We start from the raw sequence: 27,277 nt of genomic DNA on the forward strand, positions 1-27,277 counted from the left end.
TCCAGCTGAATATGGGTTAGCATACGGGCTGGTCGAACATGTTTTGAAAACGGTACCGAATCAAAAAACAAGAAAGTTAAGTTGTTGGAACGTTTGTTATTGACAAAACAATACGGTACAGTCACAAATATATCGACCCAACGGTACTTGGTCGTCCTGGGACCCGGTATTTTTAGATTTAGTGCACACATAACAGGACTCCTACCATGAATATTTAGTAAGTTTTTTTCGGCTTCTAGCGCGTATAGGACGCATCGACCCAGAGTTTGGAGAGCCCGACAGGAAACTTTAAAACAAGCGTTGTGCTGAGGCTATGGTGGCTACATTTGGTTGCGTTGTGTGAGCCCTGAAGTAAAGTTTAAAACACACATTGTCCTGAGGATATGGTGGTGACATTGCGTTGCGTTGTGTTGCAGTTTGTAATTGTCGAACTTTAAAACAAGCGTTGTGCTGAGGCTATGGTGGCTACATTTGGTTGCGTTGTGTGAGCCCTGAAGTAAAGTTTAAAACACACATTGTCCTGAGGATATGGTGGTGACATTGCGTTGCGTTGTGTTGCAGTTTGTAATTGTCGAACTTTAAAACAAGCGTTGTGCTGAGGCTATGGTGGCTACATTTGGTTGCGTTGTGTGAGCCCTGAAGTAAAGTTTAAAACACACATTGTCCTGAGGATATGGTGGTGACATTGCGTTGCGTTGTGTTGCAGTTTGTAATTGTCGAACTTTAAAACAAGCGTTGTGCTGAGGCTATGGTGGCTACATTTGGTTGCGTTGTGTGAGCCCTGAAGTAAAGTTTAAAACACACATTGTCCTGAGGATATGGTGGTGACATTGCGTTGCGTTGTGTTGCAGTTTGTAATTGTCGAACTTTAAAACAAACGTTGTGCTGAGGCTATGGTGGCTACATTTGGTTGCGTTGTGTGAGCCCTGAAGTAAAGTTTAAAACACACATTGTCCTGAGGATATGGTGGTGACATTGCGTTGCGTTGTGTTGCAGTTTGTAATTGTCGAACTTTAAAACAAACGTTGTGCTGAGGCTATGGTGGCTACATTTGGTTGCGTTGTGTGAGCCCTGAAGTAAAGTTTAAAACACACATTGTCCTGAGGATATGGTGGTGACATTGCGTTGCGTTGTGTTGCAGTTTGTAATTGTCGAACTTTAAAACAAACGTTGTGCTGAGGCTATGGTGGCTACATTTGGTTGCGTTGTGTGAGCCCTGAAGTAAAGTTTAAAACACACATTGTCCTGAGGATATGGTGGTGACATTGCGTTGCGTTGTGTTGCAGTTTGTAATTGTCGAACTTTAAAACAAGCGTTGTGCTGAGGCTATGGTGGCTACATTTGGTTGCGTTGTGTGAGCCCTGAAGTAAAGTTTAAAACACACATTGTCCTGAGGATATGGTGGTGACATTGCGTTGCGTTGTGTTGCAGTTTGTAATTGTCGAACTTTAAAACAAGCGTTGTGCTGAGGCTATGGTGGCTACATTTGGTTGCGTTGTGTGAGCCCTGAAGTAAAGTTTAAAACACACATTGTCCTGAGGATATGGTGGTGACATTGCGTTGCGTTGTGTTGCAGTTTGTAATTGTCGAACTTTAAAACAAGCGTTGTGCTGAGGCTATGGTGGCTACATTTGGTTGCGTTGTGTGAGCCCTGAAGTAAAGTTTAAAACACACATTGTCCTGAGGATATGGTGGTGACATTGCGTTGCGTTGTGTTGCAGTTTGTAATTGTCGAACTTTAAAACAAGCGTTGTGCTGAGGCTATGGTGGCTACATTTGGTTGCGTTGTGTGAGCCCTGAAGTAAAGTTTAAAACACACATTGTCCTGAGGATATGGTGGTGACATTGCGTTGCGTTGTGTTGCAGTTTGTAATTGTCGAACTTTAAAACAAACGTTGTGCTGAGGCTATGGTGGCTACATTTGGTTGCGTTGTGTGAGCCCTGAAGTAAAGTTTAAAACACACATTGTCCTGAGGATATGGTGGTGACATTGCGTTGCGTTGTGTTGCAGTTTGTAATTGTCGAACTTTAAAACAAACGTTGTGCTGAGGCTATGGTGGCTACATTTGGTTGCGTTGTGTGAGCCCTGAAGTAAAGTTTAAAACACACATTGTCCTGAGGATATGGTGGTGACATTGCGTTGCGTTGTGTTGCAGTTTGTAATTGTCGAACTTTAAAACAAACGTTGTGCTGAGGCTATGGTGGCTACATTTGGTTGCGTTGTGTGAGCCCTGAAGTAAAGTTTAAAACACACATTGTCCTGAGGATATGGTGGTGACATTGCGTTGCGTTGTGTTGCAGTTTGTAATTGTCGAACTTTAAAACAAGCGTTGTGCTGAGGCTATGGTGGCTACATTTGGTTGCGTTGTGTGAGCCCTGAAGTAAAGTTTAAAACACACATTGTCCTGAGGATATGGTGGTGACATTGCGTTGCGTTGTGTTGCAGTTTGTAATTGTCGAACTTTAAAACAAGCGTTGTGCTGAGGCTATGGTGGCTACATTTGGTTGCGTTGTGTGAGCCCTGAAGTAAAGTTTAAAACACACATTGTCCTGAGGATATGGTGGTGACATTGCGTTGCGTTGTGTTGCAGTTTGTAATTGTCGAACTTTAAAACAAACGTTGTGCTGAGGCTATGGTGGCTACATTTGGTTGCGCTGTGTGAGCCCTGAAGTAAAGTTTAAAACACACATTGTCCTGAGGATATGGTGGTGACATTGCGTTGCGTTGTGTTGCAGTTTGTAATTGTCGAACTTTAAAACAAACGTTGTGCTGAGGCTATGGTGGCTACATTTGGTTGCGTTGTGTGAGCCCTGAAGTAAAGTTTAAAACACACATTGTCCTGAGGATATGGTGGTGACATTGCGTTGCGTTGTGTTGCAGTTTGTAATTGTCGAACTTTAAAACAAGCGTTGTGCTGAGGCTATGGTGGCTACATTTGGTTGCGTTGTGTGAGCCCTGAAGTAAAGTTTAAAACACACATTGTCCTGAGGATATGGTGGTGACATTGCGTTGCGTTGTGTTGCAGTTTGTAATTGTCGAACTTTAAAACAAGCGTTGTGCTGAGGCTATGGTGGCTACATTTGGTTGCGTTGTGTGAGCCCTGAAGTAAAGTTTAAAACACACATTGTCCTGAGGATATGGTGGTGACATTGCGTTGCGTTGTGTTGCAGTTTGTAATTGTCGAACTTTAAAACAAGCGTTGTGCTGAGGCTATGGTGGCTACATTTGGTTGCGTTGTGTGAGCCCTGAAGTAAAGTTTAAAACACACATTGTCCTGAGGATATGGTGGTGACATTGCGTTGCGTTGTGTTGCAGTTTGTAATTGTCGAACTTTAAAACAAACGTTGTGCTGAGGCTATGGTGGCTACATTTGGTTGCGTTGTGTGAGCCCTGAAGTAAAGTTTAAAACACACATTGTCCTGAGGATATGGTGGTGACATTGCGTTGCGTTGTGTTGCAGTTTGTAATTGTCGAACTTTAAAACAAACGTTGTGCTGAGGCTATGGTGGCTACATTTGGTTGCGTTGTGTGAGCCCTGAAGTAAAGTTTAAAACACACATTGTCCTGAGGATATGGTGGTGACATTGCGTTGCGTTGTGTTGCAGTTTGTAATTGTCGAACTTTAAAACAAACGTTGTGCTGAGGCTATGGTGGCTACATTTGGTTGCGTTGTGTGAGCCCTGAAGTAAAGTTTAAAACACACATTTAATATCATATTCTTACTCCGAATCACATTAGCCCTCTTCAGCGTCGGTTGGTAAGCAGAGCTGGTCCGATAGCCCTCGTGAGGCGCCTGGACGTTCTCCTTCGGGGGACAGCTCTTTCGCATCGGGTCACGACCGATACCTTGCTGATCTTTCATTTCCGGCGATAACCTACGAGGCCCCGGACTTGTTCGAACAGCGGCGGCAGTCGGTTTCGACTGCCGCATTTCCGGCACTTGCCGGAAGTGATGATCCGTCCGCTCCGGCACGCTACGGCGGTCGCGGCAGGATGGAGTATTCACTGACTTCCGGTCCTTCCGGATCGCGAAGTCAACCAGTGCAGTCTTCACTTCCGCATTTTGCGGTTCCGTTGACTACACTTCCGGTTTCGGCCGGAAACGCTTCTTCCTCTTCTGGTGGTTCCTTCCGGATACCAGATAGTGGATTACAGCGTGCGCCTTCCGGCTTTCAAGCGCCTAGGCTTGAGCAGGCATCACTCCACTCAGTCGGGGGAGTGACGTCAGCTCATCCAGCTCCGGTTTTTGCGGATGGTCGTCCTGCTTACCCTTTACCTTCACAGGGTTTTGGGCGGCAGGATGACGTTAGTGCTCAGGCTTTTCCGGTTTCCGGTTTGCCAGGGCATGCTTCTGCTTCCGGAACTGGTGACTTCGGTCATGGTTCCACGTGTGACTATTCTGATGCTCCATCAGTGGTCAGCGAGGAGTCGCGGGGCGTGTTTCCGTCGAAGCTCAAGTCTGTTCTTGACGTCGCGGCGGAAGTAACGTCTCGTTATTTTCCTGAAGGGGTGGTGGCTGCGGACTCTTCCGCATCATTCGTTCCTTCTGCCATGGCGGACTTCCGGCCGGCAAAATGCGGAAGTGAAGACTGCACTGGTTGACTTCGCGATCCGGAAGGACCGGAAGTCAGTGAATACTCCATCCTGCCGCGACCGCCGTAGCGTGCCGGAGCGGACGGATCATCACTTCCGGCAAGTGCCGGAAATGCGGCAGTCGAAACCGACTGCCGCCGCTGTTCGAACAAGTCCGGGGCCTCGTAGGTTATCGCCGGAAATGAAAGATCAGCAAGGTATCGGTCGTGACCCGATGCGAAAGAGCTGTCCCCCGAAGGAGAACGTCCAGGCGCCTCACGAGGGCTATCGGACCAGCTCTGCTTACCAACCGACGCTGAAGAGGGCTAATGTGATTCGGGTAAGTATATTAATTAAATGATAATTTATTTAGGAAATTTTCCATTGTCCTGAGGATATGGTGGTGACATTGCGTTGCGTTGTGTTGCAGTTTGTAATTGTCGAACTTTAAAACAAACGTTGTGCTGAGGCTATCGTGGCTACATTTGGTTGCGTTGTGTGAGCCCTGAAGTAAAGTTTAAAACACACATTGTCCTGAGGATATGGTGGTGACATTGCGTTGCGTTGTGTTGCAGTTTGTAATTGTCGAACTTTAAAACAAACGTTGTGCTGAGGCTATGGTGGCTACATTTGGTTGCGTTGTGTGAGCCCTGAAGTAAAGTTTAAAACACACATTGTCCTGAGGATATGGTGGTGACATTGCGTTGCGTTGTGTTGCAGTTTGTAATTGTCGAACTTTAAAACAAACGTTGTGCTGAGGCTATGGTGGCTACATTTGGTTGCGTTGTGTGAGCCCTGAAGTAAAGTTTAAAACACACATTAAATTACATATCTTACCCAACTCACATATAGCAATTAACCCTGGTTCAGTGCTGGTATCGCTGTACGCGTCCCCTTGGTAACAAGAAAGACGCCTCTAAAAAAGAGTGACCGAGACCCGTAAGGGTGTCTAGGCCAGCCCGGAAACGAGGCTGCCTTCCGTATGCGCGCGCATACTCCGCCATATGCATCATTCTAAAAACTCAGCGTCAGTGGGACTGGTCGCATTTTATGTACGCTCTGGCTGTTCAGCCTTTGTTACTTAGTCTTTTTGACTTTGTTTCGTTCCTCTTGGTCTCTTCTTGTCATCTGGACTTCACAACTATGTTGAGGTGAGGTCGTTCCTTGTATTTTGCTTGATTTTGGCAGTTTTGTTGGCCGTATTTTGGACTTGCGATGTTTCTCAGAAATTTTTTCGTGAGTCGTTTTTCCGTCATGGCTGACAATGCTAAGAAGAGGGCAGCTTCTTAATAGGTAGCTGCTGTGCCCTTTTCTCCTTAGAAAGCTTTTAGGAAGTCTAAACTATCCGGTCTATGTCCGTTTCTGTTGTAGACTCTCTTGCTAAAAATCTTTGGATGTGTTGATTCTTTTACCCGCTAAGCCGGTAGACAAGTCCGCTTGCAGTTTGTTTACTACACTGGTGACTATTCCGGAACCCCCATTTTGCCGGCCAACGGCCTCGCCACGTTGTAAGCACCGGTTCTCGTCCTTTCATCGAAGTTAAGCAACGTCGGGCTTGGTTAGTTCTTGGATGGGTGACCGCCTGTGAACACCGGGTGCAGTGGCCACCTTTGTTTTAAGCCTACGGATTAGTCCGGGCTCGGTGTTAAACATGTTGTTATTGGGCTTGCGTCTGTAGACGTGGCCTCTTTGCTTTTGACTTTAAGTTCACAGGTTTCTGCTTTGGCAGCTGGCACTTCGTCATCAAAGGCAGAACTACGTGCTCTCCCGGCCGGGGTTGCTGTGTGTTCTTCTCTGGACAGTGGTCGTTCGTCCCCTGCTGTGACCTTATGTGGGGAGTTCACGGTCTCCGGTGTCTGTCCTTCTTCACAAGGTATGTGTACTCCACGTGAGCGTTGTCTTGAGGGAGTAGCCTCGGGTCTCATCCCAGGTGAAAGTTCTGAAACATTGGCTGATATCCACCGCTTAGTCGGGGTGTCAGTGGGTGCTAAGGGCCCTGACAAGCGAACATGTGTTCGCCACGTGAGCGTTGTCTTGAGGGAGTAGCCTCGGGTCTCATCCCAGGTGAAAGTTCTGAAACATCGGCTGATATCCACCGCTTAGTCGGGGTGTCAGTGGGTGCTAAGGGCCCTGACAAGCGAACAGATGTTCCTATTCTTCCCGCCTCGTCAGTAGACTGTGGTCAGGTTGAAAGGCATCTGCTTCCGCCCAGGGGGCAGGAAGGGGTGCGTCCACGGTGGTGGACGACATCCAGCTTACTTGCCGTTCAAGTTGTCCAAACGCCGTGACGCGGGCAGCGGAAAACGGCATTTAAGTTTTTTGGAAGTTGGTGGACCGCGAAAGGCGGGGGTCACCTTCCTGATTGCGACTGCGAGCATGAAGGAAAGGATAACGAGGATACTTCCATTTGAGGGTGCGTCCACGGGGATGGACGACACCCAGCTTACTTGCTGTTCAAGTTGTCCAGCGCAGTGGCGTGGGCGGCGGAAAATGGCATTTAAGTTTTGTGAAGGTTGGTGGACCGCGAAAGGCGGGGGTCACCTTCCTGATTGCGATTGCGAGCATGAAGGAAAGGTTAACGAGAATACCTTCTTATGAGGGTGCGTCCACGGGGATGGACGACACCCAGCTTAACTTGCCGTTCAAGTTGTCCAGCGCAGTGACGTGGTCGACGGAAAATGGCATTTAAGTATTGTGGAAGTTGGTGGACCGCGAAAGGCGGGGGTCACCTTCCCGATTGCGATTGCGAGCATGAAGGAGAGGATGACGAAGATACTTCCATATGAGGGTGCGTTCACGGGGATGGACGACACCCAGCTTAACTTGCCGTTCAGGTTGTCCAGCGCAGTGACGTGGGCGGCGGAAAACGGCATTTAAGTTTTGACTGGAGGGGGTGGTTGAGAGCAAAGCTTTACTTCCTCCACCTCTATTCGGTTTGATGGCTTCTGGAAGTTCGGAGGAACAGGATGTTCACTTTAGCTTCCGGTAATCGTTGTCCATTGCCCTGGAGTTGGCAAAGGGCCGCGTGTAGCCGGGTTCTCCGGTGAAAGTGGTGTACGTTCGCAGGAGGTAGCAAGCTTTGTGCGGTGAAGTGTTGAAACCGTGTCTGTTCTTCCGCTTTCTGGCGCACGTTCAGCAGCGGCTAAGAGCCCTAGGCAACGTAAGCTTCCGCCCTGGGGGCAGGAAGTTGGTGGGCTGGGTGATTCTTGGGTTGACCATGCGAGTCTCTCCGGGGGTCACTTTCCTACCTTTGATACCGAGCAGGGGGGCAGGAAGCGAGCAGTAGGGCTGATTCCTTGTTGGAGATTTAGTCTAGCATGGAGTCAGCTTCCGGATTGCACGGAGGTGCATGAAGGCTGTTCAGATTAAGGTGCTCCTGTTTTTCTGTTAAGCACTGATTTTAGGTTCTGTTTCAAGTTAGCAAGTGCAGTGGCGCTCGCAGCTGAAATGGTTCGAGGTACAACGGGATCGTCCGGTGTGTTTCTGTGCAACCGGTTGGTCCTGATGTTTACTTATCCACGGCCTGTTGCGCTTTTGCTTTTGCGGCTGTGACTTCTGGGTGCAGGACGGGATATCCTTCTACTGTTAACACTGTGGTGGTGGTGGTCGGCACTTTTCAGCTTTTGGCTTCTGGTTCCGTTTCTGCGGTTCCTTTGCCTTTTTTACAGGCTGTTTTCACTTTCTCTTCCAGTCTTCCAGCTGGCGTGAGTCAGGTGGATGGAGGTCTGGCATGGTGTTATGACGTTTGAAACTTTTCAAAACTTTTCCGATTGTTGGCAAGTTTTTGCCTTATCGGGATGGGTGACTGGTTCTCATCATTTCGATGCTCGTTATGATGCTGGAACAAGAGGAGGAAATGGGGAGGCTCATACTTCAGCTGTGTCGCGGTTCGCGGCATTTTGTAGTTGGTTTGAGCTTTCTGAGGAGAATCTTCTAGTGTTAAGTTCTTAGATCCTCTGGCGGGGTTATCTTGTTCTTGCGGAAGTTTTCGCAAGCGAGTCTTCTTTGTCACCACTACTTTTGTGGGCAACGCACGACTATTTGCCTGTGGTGGTGGTGGTGCTTTAGCTTGTTTCTTACGCCCAAGTAGCGTGTCACTCGCGGAGCGCTTTCTGTAGGCTTCGGGTAACTCCAAGCTTAAGGACTTAGGTTCTCTTGCTTTTCGTTCTATGGAACCGCCCTCGGGTTTGGTGATGGCGATAGCAAGGAGAGACTGTCTGTTAGATCAAGGTCTCCTAGCTCTGGGAGATTGCGGCATCTTTTCTTTATGATTGGCTCGTTTGAACGAAACTTGCTTTTAGTCTCTCGCTCGGGCGGTTACGTTTAACAGGTTATCTTTGTGGTCCGACTGGACTCATATACAAAGATTTTACTTTGCCGTTTTTTACCTGAGAGTAAGCCTCTGCCCTTTAAGTATTATTCTGTTGGCTAGAGGTTAATCTCTTTCTTGTTTGAAAGGGCTCTTTTTGAGCCCGCTTCTAGGCACGCGGGTTCTCTAACTAAGAGAATCTCACGGTAAAAAGAAAGCGCAGGGCAGGTCTTGGCTGTTTTTCGTTTCCAAACGAAAAGCTTCAGGCTGGCTGTTATCCACTTTGGGTTGGGGCTCCATACCCTCGCTTTCACAGGGCTCTTTTTGAGTTAGTTTGGGCGACCTGTTGGTCGCACAGTACGGGTCTTTGCAATCTTGGTTTCCAGACCTCTTTAGGCTGGCAAGAAGGCATCTTTGCTTTCTCACATCGGAATTACTTGAATGTCTGCTGTAAGGGTTCACTTGAGTTACTTAGGGGCTTCTGCCTCAACTCTGGATTTGGTTCAGAGTTTCTGTGTTCTATGCAGAAGGTTTTTTCTGGCTAGGTTTGCTATGGACAGCTTTTTGGGGAAAGACTGATCTATGGTTCTTAGGGTTCCTTCAAATTTTCTGGCAAGTAAGCAGAATTTGGAGAATCCAGCTTTGTGCACATTTTAAACCTTTTAGCAATATTCTGGCTCCTCCAGAGCCATATTTAGCCTTTTGATCATTTCGAGTTCAATGATTTGTCTAGCTTGCATGGATCTTTTCAGATTATTGATTCTAACAGCTCTTGTTCTTATTTTGCAACTCCGTCGCTTTTTAACCCTGAACGGTTAGAAATGACGTTAAACACTGGTTAAGGATAGAAAGTTTTTCTATCGACTTTGGTGGAGGTAATGACTTACTTAAGTCAACCTTAGCTTTATAGACTGCCACATTGTTTAGGCATGCCTTCAAGTGTTGGCAAGGAATTAAAAGGGGGGGGGGAGCAGTCAGTCCTCTCTCTTCGGGTGGCGCGGACTCAACTTTCCTCTCTTGAGCAAGTTTATTGCTCTTGGAGATCCTGATGTACATTTTTGTCCTGTTAGAGCCCTCAGCAGATTTCTGTTTCGGACTGTGCACTCTCGTTTGGAGACTCAGAAACTTCTTTTTATCTCATTCATCATGGTACGGTTTAGAGATATGTCGAAAGTCTCGTTAGCCGAGTGGGTCTCCACCATAGCTAGGCAAGCTCTTGGCTGGTGGCAGAGTCAGGCAGGGAATGGCAGGGCAGTCTTGCCCTTTATTACAGCCAGGCCTCATGAGGCAATAGATTGGGCTTCCACACTAGTTGATCTTCATTTTAATCTCCTGGCGGAAGTTCTTGAGTCGGCTTACTGGCTTTCTTGAGAGGTTCTTCATTGATGTCTTTCTCAGGGATTTCTATGCCTTGAGACAGGATGTGTTTCTGGGTTACCTGCTCGGGTAGAGGCAGGACAAAATCTCGATTCCTATTTGGGACAGTGCCCTCCAACCTTTAGTAGCAATCTGCTATATGTGAGTTGGGTAAGATATGTAATTTAATTAAAAATTTTAGTAATAAATTTTCATTTGATTAATATACTTACCCAACTCACATCGTTTATTCCCTCCCGCCTCCCCGCTGTGGGGTTATATATGTCTAAAAAAGAAGTGAGTTGGGCTTCGTTTTAGAATGATGCATATGGCGGAGTATGCGCGCGCATACGGAAGGCAGCCTCGTTTCCGGGCTGGCCTAGACACCCTTACGGGTCTCGGTCACTCTTTTTTAGAGGCGTCTTTCTTGTTACCAAGGGGACGCGTACAGCGATACCAGCACTGAACCAGGGTTAATTGCTATATGTGAGTTGGGTAAGTATATTAATCAAATGAAAATTTATTACTAAAATTTTTAATTGTCCTGAGGATATGGTGGTGACATTGCGTTGCGTTGTGTTGCAGTTTGTAATTGTCGAACTTTAAAACAAACGTTGTGCTGAGGCTATGGTGGCTACATTTGGTTGCGTTGTGTGAGCCCTGAAGTAAAGTTTAAAACACACATTGTCCTGAGGATATGGTGGTGACATTGCGTTGCGTTGCGTTGCAGTTTGTAATTGTCGAACTTTAAAACAAACGTTGTGCTGAGGCTATGATGGTGACATTGGGTTGTGTTGTGTGGGGAGCCCTGAAGTAAACTTTAAAACAATGTGTGCTGAGGCTATGATGGTCACATTGCGTTGCGTTGTGTTGCAGTTTGTGATTGACGAGCGTGATGGCCAGTTCCTCAACCTGGTGCTGAGAGACAAGGACCCTGGTAACAAGGACGACGAGCTGGGCAGGTGAGAGGGAGGGGAGGGGAGGGGAGGGGAGGGGAGGGGAAGGGAAGTGATGGGGGGGGGGGGGGGGGGAAGGAGAGAGGTGGGTAGTGGCATCGTGAGAGAGAGAGAGAGGGAAAAAGGCCCTAGGGAGAATTGGAAAGATGCACGGGAGGGAGGGAGGGAGAGAGGGAGGGAGGGAGGGAGGGAGGGAGGGAGGGAGGGAGGGGAGGGAGGGAGGGAGAGAGAGAGAGAGAGAGAGAGAGAGAGAGAGAGAGGAGGTGGGAAGTGGCATCGAGAGAGAGAGAGAGGGAAAAAGGCCCGATGGAGAATGGGTGAGGCGCACAGATGGATGTGGAAGGTTTTGAACACGTCATTTTATGCAGAGACTTCTCTCTGTCAGTATTAGAGTTAATTTCAATTTAGTGTTCATGGAGAGGGAGGGAGAGAGGAGAAAGAGATAGAGTGCATGGGGATGATGGGAGAAGTTGACAGTACGGTATATAAATGTGTATTACTGGAAGTTTCCAAGAATATTAAAATCTATCACCCTGTATTAAGAGACTCTCTGGTAATAGTGAAAGCAGAAATAAATTATCTCCTAATTGTTAACTGATTGTGTGAGTTTTTCTTTCAGTATTTCTGTGGAAATCTCTTCCATCTTTGAGAAGGGGACATTGGATGAGGTGAGCTTGTGTGGTGGTTGTAACCATGTGAAAAAAATAATTATGTGTTAATTGACGGACTGTGAGGGATTTTGTTAGCTTCATTCAGGAAACATGTCATTTTCACACACAAATACCATCGCCTTCCAAACGCATGTACACGCATGCACACATTGCTCTTTTGTCTTCACTGCTGTTTCCCATTTTGAGACTGATTTCTATACGACCTGTCATGCAAAACTGGGCAGAAAACAGTCATCCCTGAAGATAAAATTCTGAAAAATAAAGTTCCCCTTGTTAAAATCAACCCAAAAATCAGAACAAGTTTCATATGGCATTGAAAATAATTCATTTTCTATCCAAAACAGTCAGTTTTGATCTCCTATCCTCAGGAAGGAATGTACGTTTAAATTAGACTAAAATGTGATTGTTTTTGTGTGACACAGTGGCTCACCCTGGATGACGTGAAGAAAGGCATGGTTCACATCCGTGCCGTGTGGCTGTATTTGGCTAATGACCCGCTGGAACTTGATCGGGTAGGTTCACCGATAATTGTGCATATCACGCTCTTTTGTCTTCACTGTACTCCCCTATATGTCTTCTGTTGAACTGTAAGTGGATTTGAAACTTCATATTCAGTTTTGCAGAATAACCTGTCATGAAGGGTTTATATTAAATGCATGCATCAAGACATGTAGGGCATTTGTTTCACTGGTATGTTATTTTTGGAAGCATGAACATATTACAATTTAGATTTTTTGTTTGATTTTGTAATATTGGAGAAATAGGACAGAGTGCAAGTGAAACAGTAATCTACGATTCGTACCTCAACATAACTTTGATGCAGACTTCGGTTTTTTTTAGCAGAGTGAAACATAGAGTTAAATTATAATTACTCTGTCACATGTGCTGTTTTCTTTAGTTTGGGTATGATTTTGTGTTTTCTAAGCTAATTTTGCATTTTTCTTTTAACATGGCTCTTGCTTGTTCAGCAGTTGTGTTCTTGTTTAAAGCATTATTGTTGACTCAAGCATGTCCAGAGTGATCCCTCTCCTCCGCATTTAGAGAGTAGAAAAAAATATTTGTTTATTCATTCCACTCATCTCCATTTCAAATTGAGAATCAATCCTAAACGGAGTGTTCATTGTATTTGCATTTTTACCGGCACGGTTGGCCTAGTGGTAAGGCGTCCGCCCCGTGATCGGGAGGTCGTGGGTTCGAACCCCGGCCGGGTCATACCTAAGACTTTAAAATTGGCAATCTAGTGGCTGCTCCGCCTGGCGTCTGGCATTATGGGGTTAGTGCTAGGACTGGTTGGTCCGGTGTCAGAATAATGTGACTGGGTGAGACATGAAGCCTGTGCTGCGACTTCTGTCTTGTGTGTGGCGCACGTTAAATGTCAAAGCAGCACCGCCCTGATATGGCCCTTCGTGGTCGGCTGGGCGTTAAGCAAACAAACAACCAAACAAACAAAATTTGCATTTTTTTGGATGGGAAAGCTTTTGAGAATATATTTATCATCTAATTTCAAGCTCACTCCCTGAGTATGAAAGAAACAGTAATTTAAAATTAGTGACTTACCTGTCGAACGCTGAAGAAAAAGAAGTACTTTACATTTATATATATAATTATGTTCCATGTGTTGCTTTTATCTAGCTAGGGTCTATAGTCACGTTCAATTATTTGTGATACATCACATGTTTTGGTGATAGGTGACTTATAAGTGTTAATACCACACTATTGTTTTGTTCACACCCTGTCTGATTCCTTCTCAACTGATACATTGGAAAATATGATTATCTTTCCAAATGTTCAGGGAGCAAGTAATCATATTGTATAGGCCAGCAACTGTTTGTCTTTCTCCAAGTATCTCATGTATTTTTTTCATATTCATTCCCTTCATTCAACTGTGTCTTTTACATTGTTCATCATTTTGCAGCAAATGAGCAACGTAAGAATGGATGTTGTCTCTTCACAAAGTATCTTTCATGTATCTCGATCTATATTAGTGTGTCGCATAGTTAGATCACAACATGCACTTTGTTATTGTCGCTGTTCTGGTTGTCATGTGTGTTGTCTCTACCCGCATGCTGCTGATGTGTTTGTGTTGTTTAGACACGCTACAAGGTTTGGGGTTATGTGTTTTATGTAATCACTGTTTACTGCTTTAAATCAACCCGAATAATGAGGCTTCTAATCAGCCCCAAACACGTTGGGTTTTTTCCCCCCATCCCAATAATACAGCTGCTACATCAACCCCAATAACAAAGGGAAGGTACATCTACCCCACATGGTATATTCCCCTTTATACTTGAAAATCTAATGCACCAGCCTGTTCAGTGTTAGGAAAAAGAAAGCAAATGCACAGAAAATGTGGAAACTGGGGAAGGGGGGGGGGGGGGGCACTGGCATGGGTGGGTGGGGGGGGGGGGGTAGTAGAAGTAAAGTGTGGGAGAAGGACATGTTAACAGAAAGTGTGATTTACATTAGGTGAAAAAGAACGGGAAGGGAGGGGTGGGCGGTGTTATTGGGACAGAAGGTTTGGTGAGGGGAGGGAGGGGTGGGCGGTGTTATTGGGACAGAAGGTTTGGTGAGGGGAGGGAGGGGTGGGCGGTGTTATTGGGACAGAAGGTTTGGTGAGGGGAGGGAGGGGTGGGCGGTGTTATTGGGACAGAAGGTTTGGTGAGGGGAGGGAGGGGTGGGCGGTGTTATTGGGACAGAAGGTTTGGTGAGGGGAGGGAGGGGTGGGTGGTGTTATTGGGACAGAAGGTTTTGTGAGGGGAGGGAGGGGTGGGTGGTGTTATTGGGACAGAAGGTTTTGTGAGGGGAGGGAGGGGTGGGCGGTGTTATTGGGACAGAAGGTTTGGTGAGGGGAGGGAGGGGTGGGCGGTGTTATTGGGACAGAAGGTTTGGTGAGGGGAGGGAGGGGTGGGCGGTGTTATTGGGACAGAAGGTTTGGTGAGGGGAGGGAGGGGTGGGCGGTGTTATTGGGACAGAAGGTTTGGTGAGGGAAGGGAGGGGTGGGCGGTGTTATTGGGACAGAAGGTTTGGTGAGGGGAGGGAGGGGGAGAGAGGTAGTTGATCAAAATGAATATCATTGAATTGAACAACAAAATTAATGTGCAATATGAAAGTGCCTCAGGGATTTTATTTTTGTTTTTTGTTTTTGTCCAACTCAATATAAATAAAAATGTATGGCTTTTATATTAGATAAAGCGCGCGCAGTGGACTAGCTAGATGATAAGACGCCGGCCTTCCAAGCTGAAGGTCGTGAGTTCAAATCCCGGGCGCACCTGGTGGGTTGAAGGTAGAGATTTTTCCAATCTTCCAGGTCATTAACTTATGTGCAGACCTGCTAGTGCCTTAATATCCCCCTTCGTGTTTACACGCAAGCACAAGAACAAGTGCGCACGGAAAATATCCTGTAATCCATGTCGGAGTTCGGTGGAACTATCCAGGTTTCCCAATTGCTTCGTTTCTGGCCGATTTATGTGGAGCACGTGATGCGCACAAAAAATATTGGCGGTCTAGAGTGTCGTCTGCGCAATGATCGCGGCGGCTTTCTTGACCGCCAAGGACGACCACGCACGCTGTGAGACGTCATTCGTTAGACCTCAATAGAATAGAAAATATAGAAGATACCATTAGCATGCATCCCTCAAAAGCGGCGGCGTATTGCTGCCTAAATGGCAGGTTAAAAACAGTCGTATACGTAAAAGCAGTGGGAGTGTCAGCCCATGAAACGAAGAAGAAATAGGCTTTTATTTTGCCCTCTTATTTCTTTTTGTCCCCTTTTTTCTTCTTCTGTTTTCTTGGTTTTGCTTTCTATGTGGTCAAAGGACTGTATTTGAAAGCTTTTTTTCCCAGTCATATTTTACAAACACATTTTGGGGTCAGGTCTGTCTCTTGTGATGTGGTTTTGTTGCATCAACATTTTCATCTTGACCATCATTAAGTTACTAATAAATAAAACCAATATATTATTGGAAAGGCTTAATTAGAACCCCTTTTATCTTTCACAGCCTTATTTTGTAAAGGACATGTATATAAAAAAAAACAATTATCTTGAGGGACATCTACAAATCCATTGAGAGGGGTTGAGATTGGGGAAGAGAACATGGGTGGGGGTTTGAAGGCTGGTGGGGGAGGGTGGGGTGGGGGGGGGGGGCTGCAGGTAATGAAGAGACAGAGAGGGAGGAGTTGTGTGGGGGCCAGGAGTTAGGAGGGGTGACATTTGACTTGCAAGAGACTGTCAAAACTTAAAATGAACTGACTGGAAAGCATTGTCCAGTGTGTCTGATATGTTGTATTGCCTTGCACACCATTTAGTCATGCAGTGTCTTCATGCACAAATGCATGTTCATTGTAATAATATTATTTAGTGATAATGAATGTTGTCATGTTATGAAATGTCTTTTGGAATGAAAAAAATGAAAAAAATAAATGCATGTACATGTATTTGTCGGATATGTAACTCTGGTTGTTAAACTGTCTCGGAAAAGACGAATTCCAGAAATAACTCTGTCATATTTGTGTGAAAGTTGCTTATCCCATAGACCAAATAGCCTGGACCGCCAACTCGTCACGTGACCCTTCGAGGTTACGACTCTCGACTTTCAGGGGCGCTTAGCGTCCGGTTTGAAAGGCTAGCGATTCGAAGACAGTGAAAAGAAAGCATGCTTCAGTTATTTGTGACAATGGGAGGTGACAATGAACTGGATTTTCCAAAACTCCAAACTAAACTTAACAAAACTCACCGGAAAACATGTTCCATATGCACTTTTGCTGAGTTTATTTTAGCATTTTCAGAACTTACCTCGGCAACTTCGTCCATGTTTACAATCGACACCGGATATCACGTCTCCCTGATTTCTGAAAGGCTTGTAAGCGTAGGTTCCTAAATGCGAGAGGCCGCTACCTCGTAATAGAGAGAAAGAGCGGAGAGAGAGCTAGTTGGCGGTCCAGGATAAATGGTCTATGCTTATCCTTAGAAACATTGAGGCAAGTTACACATGACATTGTAGGCCAATCACTCGCACATGTGGTTGCTCAATCTGACACTGAGCAAAGCGATCACATCGGCAATCGGCAATGCCGATCGATAGACAGTTGGTCGGAAAAGAGCTATGTTTAGCAGACTGGGATGTCAGTCGTTCACGTGATTTCACTGGCACAGATCACTGACCACAACTCGCTAGTGATTGGCCAACAGTGTCACTCGAAGCTTGCCTCAGTGTTGCCAAGGAAAATCAAGGTAAAACGTCACTCTCCCACAACCAATAGACAGTCGTCTTGACGAAGTTATTTCTGATCACCGTCTATAGTTTCAACAATCTAAAAAGAAAAAGACCCCCCCAAAACACCATTATTCTTGATGGAACAACTCAGTGCTGATTCACAGCCATGGAATTCTTCATCAGGATTTCAACAATGTTGTGAGAAAGAAATCTTGATGACCATGAGTTTCATTTGAAGCCATTATATATTACATTTCTCTGTGGCTACAGGGAGAGATTGAGACATTTTACAGGCGGCAATTGGTCCCATTAGCTGTGTGAAGATGTCTGGGCTGCGCATTATGAATTATATTCATTTTAATTTCCTGTGATTAAAAAAAGAAAAAGAAATGCAAAACTACTATTATTTAGGACTTAACTTGAGCACATATGGTATGCATGATTGTCTAGTATTTGATATACTGCTGCATGAATTAACTTAATGTGTTGTAATTATAATCGAAAACATCTGTGATCTAGTTATGCATGTGTTTGTTATTCATCGATCGATGATTCATGAATATGTGTTTCACCGTAATGAGCATGTTATTTAATCATTCGGTGTGTCAGTTAATTCAGGCATGGGAATTGTCCGCCGAAAGGCAAATTTCCGCCGAATTTTTTTTTCGTTCCGCTGAAAAAGCAAAAGTGTCCGCCGAAAAAATAAATGGGGGAGGCAAAAATGGTTCTAAAAACTGAATTTAATGGCAAACTTGGAAACAAAAATCCGGGGAGGGGGGGGGGGGGGGGGGGTGGGCATGACGAACCTAGCAGGGCCAGGCGCTGTGCGCCGGCGACTTTGCTATTACTTACAAATGTTCAGCCTTTTTTACTTTTTTCTATTCCTATGCCTGTTAATTATCCGAACCACACTAGTTAAGAGACATTTTAAGAAATATTGGGATAGTTCTAACAAGTGTTTTCTGAATTCTCTTTTATTGAACTGAGGTTTGCAAGTCCTTGGTAAAATCACACCTTCTAATTTGCATTATGCCTGGTAAGTCCAGAGTGATGTTTTGAACAAGTTGGTGCTTGCTTTGTTTTTGTTTTATTCCTTCTTTTTCTGGCTGGTGTGTGTCAAAATATAAACTTTAACCATACACAGGAAATTATATATACACGCCTTTCAAGGGATAGCTTTACAGTCTCTCAGTTTAAAAACTATAAATTGGCGTCTTTGACAATATTTCACATCTTGATATTATTGTTCACAATGTTGAGCAGGTTAATTTACAGCTAGGGGTTGTTTTAAATGATGGCCGGTTGAGTCTTTGAGGAATACTGTAGTTGAAGAGAAGCTTAGGCTTGAAAGAGTGATTGGCACCATTTTTTTCTTTCTGATGTATTAATTTTAATTGGGAGCTCGCTCGCCCCCCTTCCGCTTTTGGATTTGGCATGTGTGAGTTGAGAGATTAAATAGAATTGGTATGCATGATTGCGTTTTTGGTTTGCCTTTACAATTACTAGACAATTTGGTTTGTTAGTATGATTAGTACCATTGGTGGCCATTCTACCCCAATTCAGAACCACAACAGGTCTGAGCAGTTAAAATGAAATTATGACGTGAAGGTCTTCTAATAATTTGACTGCTGGAATATTTTTACGGATCAATTGCACTTTGAATGAAATGATTATATTTTATTCAATTACTTTAACAGTACTCTTGAAAGGCTTTGTTTAGCTTTATAGTTATTTATATTTATAATTTTTTTTTATATAGACGTATATGCATTATAAATAACATACAAATTAGATCAGAAAAAAGTCGTGTTTTTTTCAAGTTTACTTCTTTGTTTTAAATTTGTATTTGCATTTCTCTATTTATTGTTTTTTGTTTTGTTTTTTAGCTCAGTAATTATTTGACGAGTGGATTAATTTTTTGTGTGTTTTAGTTTAATTTCAGTGTGTATTTTATAAGTTAGAGATTTAATTATGGTTGAGTTATAAAAATAGTAACACGATCGTGTAAACAAATTCTGTTTCTCATTTTATTTTATTTTTGGTTGGAAAGATTATGAGTTCAGTCATCATATCCTGCAGTTTGTTTTATATTAATTAAGATAAATACATGAAGAACAAGGAGAACAAATTCTATAGATTATTTGGCAACCGACTGACAGTGTAACATATTAAAAAAATGACGTAACATATACCAAAAAAAATATCAGAAAATGAAGGGGAGGGGGTGTGGAGGAGGAGGGTGACCCATTCTTACTCTGATACTCAGGGCTCTCTCGCTATTCCCTGAAGAGCTTTTGTTTGAGGGAATTCTATTTTCTTAAAATTTCCTTTTTTATGTTTTATTATTTTAAAATTCAGGGGACAGTTTCTTCAATGCTTATACAGAAAGACATATATTCCGTTTCTTTTTTTTACTGTACCACTTTCTTTCTATCTTTTTATCTATCAGTTATGATTTTATATGATTTTATTGCTTAGAATTTCGTTCATTTTCTTGTTAGTGTTAGTGTGTTGGTAATTACATTTTAATTTCAAGGTAACTAGTAAAGACGTATCAGAATTAGATACGGCTTATGATTATTTTCTTTCTTTAGTGCAGCAAGTAGCTGTTTTATTATTTATATTTTATTTAAAACTTTGTTTTGAAAATTCAGTTTTGATATGCACTTTGTGTTGTTATCAGTTACACTGATTGATGATGGCCTAGTCTTTTTGTTGAAATCTTTCAAGGAGAAAATGGGCTTTCATGTGTGTGTGTGTCACAGTGTGTGTGTGTGTGTGTCTGTGTCTGTGTCTGTGTCTGTAAGTGTGTGTAAGTGTGTACGTGTGCGTGTTTGGGTTTATGTGTCTCAATATCTCTTTTCCTCAGCGAATTTGTCAGACTCCTATAATGTCTTAGAAAAAGGCTCTGCCTTTGATATCACCCCTGTTTCTGGCCACTTACTCAGAAGTGAACAACCTTCCATATTTATGCACTGGCTTACAATTATACCTGCAAAGAATGTATATGATATATTATAAGCCAACAGATGAAAATATAAATTAAATGACTCATAAACACAATCTCTATCTGCAGATACAGACCCAGAATGAATCATCCGTTTCGGGAAATTCACCCCCTTGTGCCCACATTTGAGATGTATATAATGACAGTTCATGATTGCTAAGGCATTTCCAGGAACGCAGAAGAAGAAGAAGAAGCTAAGGCATTTAAAATGAAAATTATAATTATATAATTTTGACAGCGTCTCTCAAGGTGTGAACATTGTTTGAATTTTTCTAAACCTATCTGTTTTAATTGAGTAAGTATTTAATGATGTCTGAAACACACTGGTATGTCAATTATTTGTGATTCCGCAGTACCAGCATTTTAATCTAAAACACACACCCACACACACACACACACACACACACACACACACACACACACACACACACACACACACACACACACCACACACACCACACACGCACACACACACGCACACACACACGCACACACACACACTCATACTGAACATTTGCAGCATAATTTGAATAGGTCAGTTTGTTTTGAATAATACATGGATAATCAAATGATGAATGCTTGTGGATTTGAATTTCAATAAGTTAAAGCATTTTGCAGTGTGTGCTTTGGGTGTGTTTATGTCATGCTGGGCAGGTAATTGCATGCCAACCAAAGACAGTCTGAACTAATAGTGTGGCCATTTTTTTGAAGTGAGAGCTTAATCACATGATGTTTGATCAGATATATCTCCAAACACCCCTTCCCCCCTCCAAAACTCATTGCACTTACCTTGGTTTTTGTTAAAGGAATTATGGATGCATTAATGGACACATTTCATGCTGTGAATTATTAGTTAAACCATGGTTATTTTGTTCGAAAAAGAACATTAGTGGAGTTGATTTCCCCCTGACACATCCCTTCTAGTGGTCAGCAGAGACCTCATGTACAGCATGCACACATGCACACAAGCTCACATGCAAACACACTCATGCGCACACACAGACAAACAAACAGACATACAGGGACACACACACACACACACACACACACACACACACACAGACCTGCACGTCCACACACACACACGCACACACATGCGCACACACAACCCCCCTCCCTGCAACCATCTAACTGCCTCCTCCCCCTCTTTCCCCCAAAAACCTCACTCTCCAAATAATTACCCAATTTATCCACCCTATACATGTAATTTGATCACTTTTATATTACCTGCAGTATACTGAAAATTGTGCTGACAAGTTGCCAGTATGCTGAACAATGCTGTGATGTTCCATACAGGTGATGACACAGGTACGCGATTTGGCAATTGACGAGGACAGCATTCACTCAGCCCTCCTCATCGTTAACCTGGACTCTGCCCTCGACTTACCTGTGAGTACCTGTGTTCTTACTTGGGACACTGAATTCTGAGCTGAGTCTAATGTTCTAAATACCTGCGACACTGAATTCAGTCTATTCTTACCTTGGGCACTGATTTCAGTCTCTTTTGAATGTGTGTCGATCTTTCTTCTTCATTTCTGCCTTCAGCATTTATCAGGCATGGGAATTGTCCGCCGAAAGGCAAATTTCCGCCGAATTGGTTTTTTGTTCCGCCGAAAAAAAAATGGGGGAGGCAAAAATGGTTCTAAAAACTGAATTAAATGGCAAACTTGGAGCTAAGATGACACCAAATTGCACCTTTTTTTTTTTGAGAGAGAGAACAAAATTCCGGGGGGGCATGCCCCCGGACCCCCCTAGTAATGCTAGGTGCTTCGCGCCGTCGACTTTGTTATTACTTAAAATTTTCAGCCTTTTTTACAATTTTTAATTCCCATGCCTGATTTATTTGCTAGCATGATTGTGTGTCGAGGCTTTACCCTGGCTGTGTGGTACTCGGAAGGTCAGACATGGGAACCCATACGATTTTGCCATCATAATGCATGATTGTCCAGAATGCTATCAGTACGGTCAGTGGAAAAAAATACGACTTGAAAACTTCCTGGACTACTTTTCTTCACAATCGTATCCTGAAGCCGATCCAGTATTTTGACACATGATAACAGTTCTTGTCAGTAAACATTGAAAGAAGCGTTATGTTTTAAATGTATTGGTAAACTTAACTAACGGTGCGACGGATGCGTGTGATTCTGTTAAGCATGTTTGAATAATCGATGTACAAATGCTGTGTGGAGTACTGTACGCTAATTTTTCTGAAATACACAAAATTTGTTCGAGAATGGTCCAAGTCAGCACAACAGGAGTTCCTAAGTCGGAAAGGTAGTGTTAACAGTTAGATTACTCTGTCCGTGGGGTCCCGCAGTGGGGCACTGCGGTTATGAAATTAAAGGCCTGGCCCTCCTGTTTTTGGAACCGCAGGAGCTTTCTAGTTTGCTGTTAGGTAGATTTTTGGTTCCTCTTTCCTGTCATGCTCTCTTTTTCTTCATGAATTCTTTTCTTTTTTCTGCCTTCTTGCTCATTCACCTGTATTTTTTCCAAAAATCTCTTCTCTTGCCGCTTGTCTCGCGATTCATGTATAGTTTAATCTGTTAGTGTTCTGATGTAAGTCCAGCAGTAGATAGGTTAAGCCTATTTTAACATACTGGAAACTGGTAATCTTCCAGTAGGTATTAATTTAGTTTTACTAAAGCCTGCTGGGACACAAGTAATGGGTTAGTGCATTTGTAAACAGGAATCGCTTGACAAGTGGCCCCCTTCATCCCCCCCTTCCTCGTCCTGATATGGCTCTGCGTAGTCGGCTGGACGTTAAGCAACAAATAAACAAACAAACAAACAAGTGGCCCCCTTCATCCCCCCCTTCCTCGTCCTGATATGGCTCTGCGTAGTCGGCTGGACGTTAAGCAACAAATAAACAAACAAACAAACAAGTGGCCCCCTTCATCCCCCCCTTCCTCGTCCTGATATGGCTCTGCGTAGTCGGCTGGACGTTAAGCAACAAATAAACAAACAAACAAACAAGTGGCCCCCTTCATCCCCCCCTTCCTCGTCCTGATATGGCTCTGCGTAGTCGGCTGGACGTTAAGCAACAAATAAACAAACAAACAAACAAGTGGCCCCCTTCATCCCCCCCTTCCTCGTCCTGATATGGCTCTGCGTAGTCGGCTGGACGTTAAGCAACAAATAAACAAACAAACAAACAAGTGGCCCCCTTCATCCCCCCCTTCCTCGTCCTGATATGGCTCTGCGTAGTCGGCTGGACGTTAAGCAACAAATAAACAAACAAACAAACAAGTGGCCCCCTTCATCCCCCCCTTCCTCGTCCTGATATGGCTCTGCGTAGTCGGCTGGACGTTAAGCAACAAATAAACAAACAAACAAACAAGTGGCCCCCTTCATCCCCCCCTTCCTCGTCCTGATATGGCTCTGCGTAGTCGGCTGGACGTTAAGCAACAAATAAACAAACAAACAAACAAGTGGCCCCCTTCATCCCCCCCTTCCTCGTCCTGATATGGCTCTGCGTAGTCGGCTGGACGTTAAGCAACAAATAAACAAACAAACAAACAAGTGGCCCCCTTCATCCCCCCCTTCCTCGTCCTGATATGGCTCTGCGTAGTCGGCTGGACGTTAAGCAACAAATAAACAAACAAACAAACAAGTGGCCCCCTTCATCCCCCCCTTCCTCGTCCTGATATGGCTCTGCGTAGTCGGCTGGACGTTAAGCAACAAATAAACAAACAAACAAACAAGTGGCCCCCTTCATCCCCCCCTTCCTCGTCCTGATATGGCTCTGCGTAGTCGGCTGGACGTTAAGCAACAAATAAACAAACAAACAAACAAGTGGCCCCCTTCATCCCCCCCTTCCTCGTCCTGATATGGCTCTGCGTAGTCGGCTGGACGTTAAGCAACAAATAAACAAACAAACAAACAAGTGGCCCCCTTCATCCCCCCCTTCCTCGTCCTGATATGGCCCTTCGTGGTCGGCTGGGCGTTAAGCAAAAACAAACAAACAAACAAACAAGTGGCCCCCTTCATCCCCCCCTTCCTCGTCCTGATATGGCTCTGCGTAGTCGGCTGGACGTTAAGCAACAAATAAACAAACAAACAAACAAGTGGCCCCCTTCATCCCCCCCTTCCTCGTCCTGATATGGCTCTGCGTAGTCGGCTGGACGTTAAGCAACAAATAAACAAACAAACAAACAAGTGGCCCCCTTCATCCCCCCCTTCCTCGTCCTGATATGGCTCTGCGTAGTCGGCTGGACGTTAAGCAACAAACAAATAAACAAACAAACAAGTGGCCCCCTTCATCCCCCCCTTCCTCGTCCTGATATGGCTCTGCGTAGTCGGCTGGACGTTAAGCAACAAACAAATAAACAAACAAACAAGTGGCCCCCTTCATCCCCCCCTTCCTCGTCCTGATATGGCTCTGCGTAGTCGGCTGGACGTTAAGCAACAAATAAACAAACAAACAAGTGGCCCCCTTCATCCCCCCCTTCCTCGTCCTGATATGGCTCTGCGTAGTCGGCTGGACGTTAAGCAACAAATAAACAAACAAACAAACAAGTGGCCCCCTTCATCCCCCCCTTCCTCGTCCTGATATGGCTCTGCGTAGTCGGCTGGACGTTAAGCAACAAATAAACAAACAAACAAACAAGTGGCCCCCTTCATCCCCCCCTTCCTCGTCCTGATATGGCTCTGCGTAGTCGGCTGGACGTTAAGCAACAAATAAACAAACAAACAAACAAGTGGCCCCCTTCATCCCCCCCTTCCTCGTCCTGATATGGCTCTGCGTAGTCGGCTGGACGTTAAGCAACAAATAAACAAACAAACAAACAAGTGGCCCCCTTCATCCCCCCCTTCCTCGTCCTGATATGGCTCTGCGTAGTCGGCTGGACGTTAAGCAACAAATAAACAAACAAACAAACAAGTGGCCCCCTTCATCCCCCCCTTCCTCGTCCTGATATGGCTCTGCGTAGTCGGCTGGACGTTAAGCAACAAATAAACAAACAAACAAACAAGTGGCCCCCTTCATCCCCCCCTTCCTCGTCCTGATATGGCTCTGCGTAGTCGGCTGGACGTTAAGCAACAAATAAACAAACAAACAAACAAGTGGCCCCCTTCATCCCCCCCTTCCTCGTCCTGATATGGCTCTGCGTAGTCGGCTGGACGTTAAGCAACAAATAAACAAACAAACAAACAAGTGGCCCCCTTCATCCCCCCCTTCCTCGTCCTGATATGGCTCTGCGTAGTCGGCTGGACGTTAAGCAACAAATAAACAAACAAACAAACAAGTGGCCCCCTTCATCCCCCCCTTCCTCGTCCTGATATGGCTCTGCGTAGTCGGCTGGACGTTAAGCAACAAATAAACAAACAAACAAACAAGTGGCCCCCTTCATCCCCCCCTTCCTCGTCCTGATATGGCTCTGCGTAGTCGGCTGGACGTTAAGCAACAAATAAACAAACAAACTGTCCGTGGGGGGCAGAGTTGGGTCCTTTGTTATGGCTGAAGTACTAGTCCAATTTATTTCATTGATGAGTGTTTGTGTCATTGTGTGTGAGTGTGTTTGTGTTGTGTGTGTGTGTGTGTGCGTGTGTGCATGCGTGAGTGCGTGCATGTGTGCATGCTGATAAGTGTTATACATTATTATTTATCATCACTTTTATTTGTATCTACTCTTTTGTGTTCAGCTTCTGCGAGTCTCTCTACTTTTTCTTTTTTTTCTTTTCTTATTTGGCGTATGTTGTCAGATGATTGAAAAGAACCAGTTTGTGGTAAAATATTGCGGAGTACCAGCTCTGTTTTTCGAATTGTGCCTGCGAAATAGCAAGGTGCTTGCAGTGGTTCCTTTGGGGCTGCCATCTTGCTTTTGATGTTTCTCTCTTTAGCTTGCGTTATTCTGGATTTCTTTTACAGCATGTGTGTTGTCCTCAGGCCTCGGTTTTCTGTCACTGACACACTACAGTGGAACCTCCTTTTAAGGCTCCCTCTCTTTTAAGACCTTGCTTTTTCACATTTTCTCTTCATATTAAGTCTCTGTAAATGTACCAGGGCGGGGATGTAGCTCAGTCGGTAGCGCGCTGGATTTGTATCCAGTTGGCCGCTGTCAGCGTGAGTTCATCCCCACGTTCGGCGAGAGATTTATTTCTCAGAGTCAACTTTGTGTGCAGACTCTCCTCGGTGTCCGAACACCCCCGTGTGTACACGAAAGCACAAGACCAAGCGCGCACGAAAAAGATCCTGTAATCCATGTCAGAGTTCAGTGGGTTATAGAAACACAAAAATACCCAGCATGCTTCCTCCGAAAACGGCGTATGGCTGCCTAAATGGCGGGGTAAAAAACCGGTCATACACGTAAAATTCCACTCGTGCAAAGAAACACGAGTGTACGTGGGAGTTTCAGCCCACGAACGCAGAAGAAGAAGAAGAAGAAGTAAATGTACCTCCATTTTAAGACTGATCCCTCCTTGTTAAGATCTGATTTTTCCAGATCTGTGGAGGTCTTAACAGGGGGGTTCCACTGTATACCTTTTTGATCTGACATATAGGTCTCAGACCCTGGCCCCCATATAGGAGGTCTTTTGACAAACATTGTTTTTGTAGCCAGGACATTTGGACCTATACCATAGCGTTCTCTACTATGTTAAGATCGCCATGACCTATACATATTCAGTGATGGCGCTAGTTCTTTTTCAAACCGGTACGCAAGCTTTTATGATGTAAACAGTCAACAAAAAAACCGGTGAGCTGCGGTCATTGGAACCAGTTAGACTCCAACTCAGAGTACTGGTTTTATTAATCTACTAGCAAAATAACACCCCGGTAAATCTAAAAAACAACCGGTAGGTCAAACCGGCAGCCAATTTTGTTCCGGTAATTTCTCTTTTCTACCGGTAATTACCGGTTAACGCCAATACTGCATATTTTCAAACCAGATCCAACTGACTTAATTGTACAGTGAGTGTGACTGAGGCTGCGAACAACACTGCAGCATGTGTTCCTGAGTGTCCAAGCATGTGTGGTTGTAATGTGTGTTTGAGTGTGTGTGGACCGTGTGTCTTATAATGTGTGGGCACACTAGTGCATGTAAATAAGTGTGTGCATGCGTGTACACTTTGTTATGTTTGTGTGTGGTTAGTAGTTTTTCCGCTGTTTGGGACTACTGACTATTATTTATATATTCATTACAATCATCAACTTTGTTTTACAATTTTATTTAACTGGCCAAATCAGTTCTCACCA

General features: G+C 44.5%; 1 protein-coding gene and 1 pseudogene across 8 annotated transcripts in view; both read left to right on the forward strand.

Annotated features, from left to right (window-relative positions):
- Positions 1–27,277, forward strand: part of LOC138947333 (extended synaptotagmin-2-like) — an 81,072-nt gene that overhangs the window by 23,501 nt on the left and 30,294 nt on the right. The window contains exons 11-16 of one of the 8 annotated variants that reach the window (XM_070318783.1): positions 11,115–11,200; positions 11,814–11,862; positions 12,288–12,377; positions 13,781–13,792; positions 21,382–21,474; positions 25,786–25,866. In XM_070318783.1, coding sequence (XP_070174884.1) covers positions 11,115–11,200; positions 11,814–11,862; positions 12,288–12,377; positions 13,781–13,792; positions 21,382–21,474; positions 25,786–25,866 — 411 coding nt within the window. The remainder of the gene's footprint in view (positions 1–11,114; positions 11,201–11,813; positions 11,863–12,287; positions 12,378–13,780; positions 13,793–21,381; positions 21,475–25,785; positions 25,867–27,277) is intronic. The other 7 variants (XM_070318787.1, XM_070318788.1, XM_070318790.1 and 4 more) reach the window with 7 other exon arrangements.
- On the forward strand, positions 6,062–6,180 carry LOC138947885 (5S ribosomal RNA; annotated as a pseudogene).

This window comes from Littorina saxatilis, linkage group LG14, assembly GCF_037325665.1.
Source record: "Littorina saxatilis isolate snail1 linkage group LG14, US_GU_Lsax_2.0, whole genome shotgun sequence".
Taxonomy (NCBI): Eukaryota; Metazoa; Mollusca; class Gastropoda; order Littorinimorpha; family Littorinidae; genus Littorina; species Littorina saxatilis.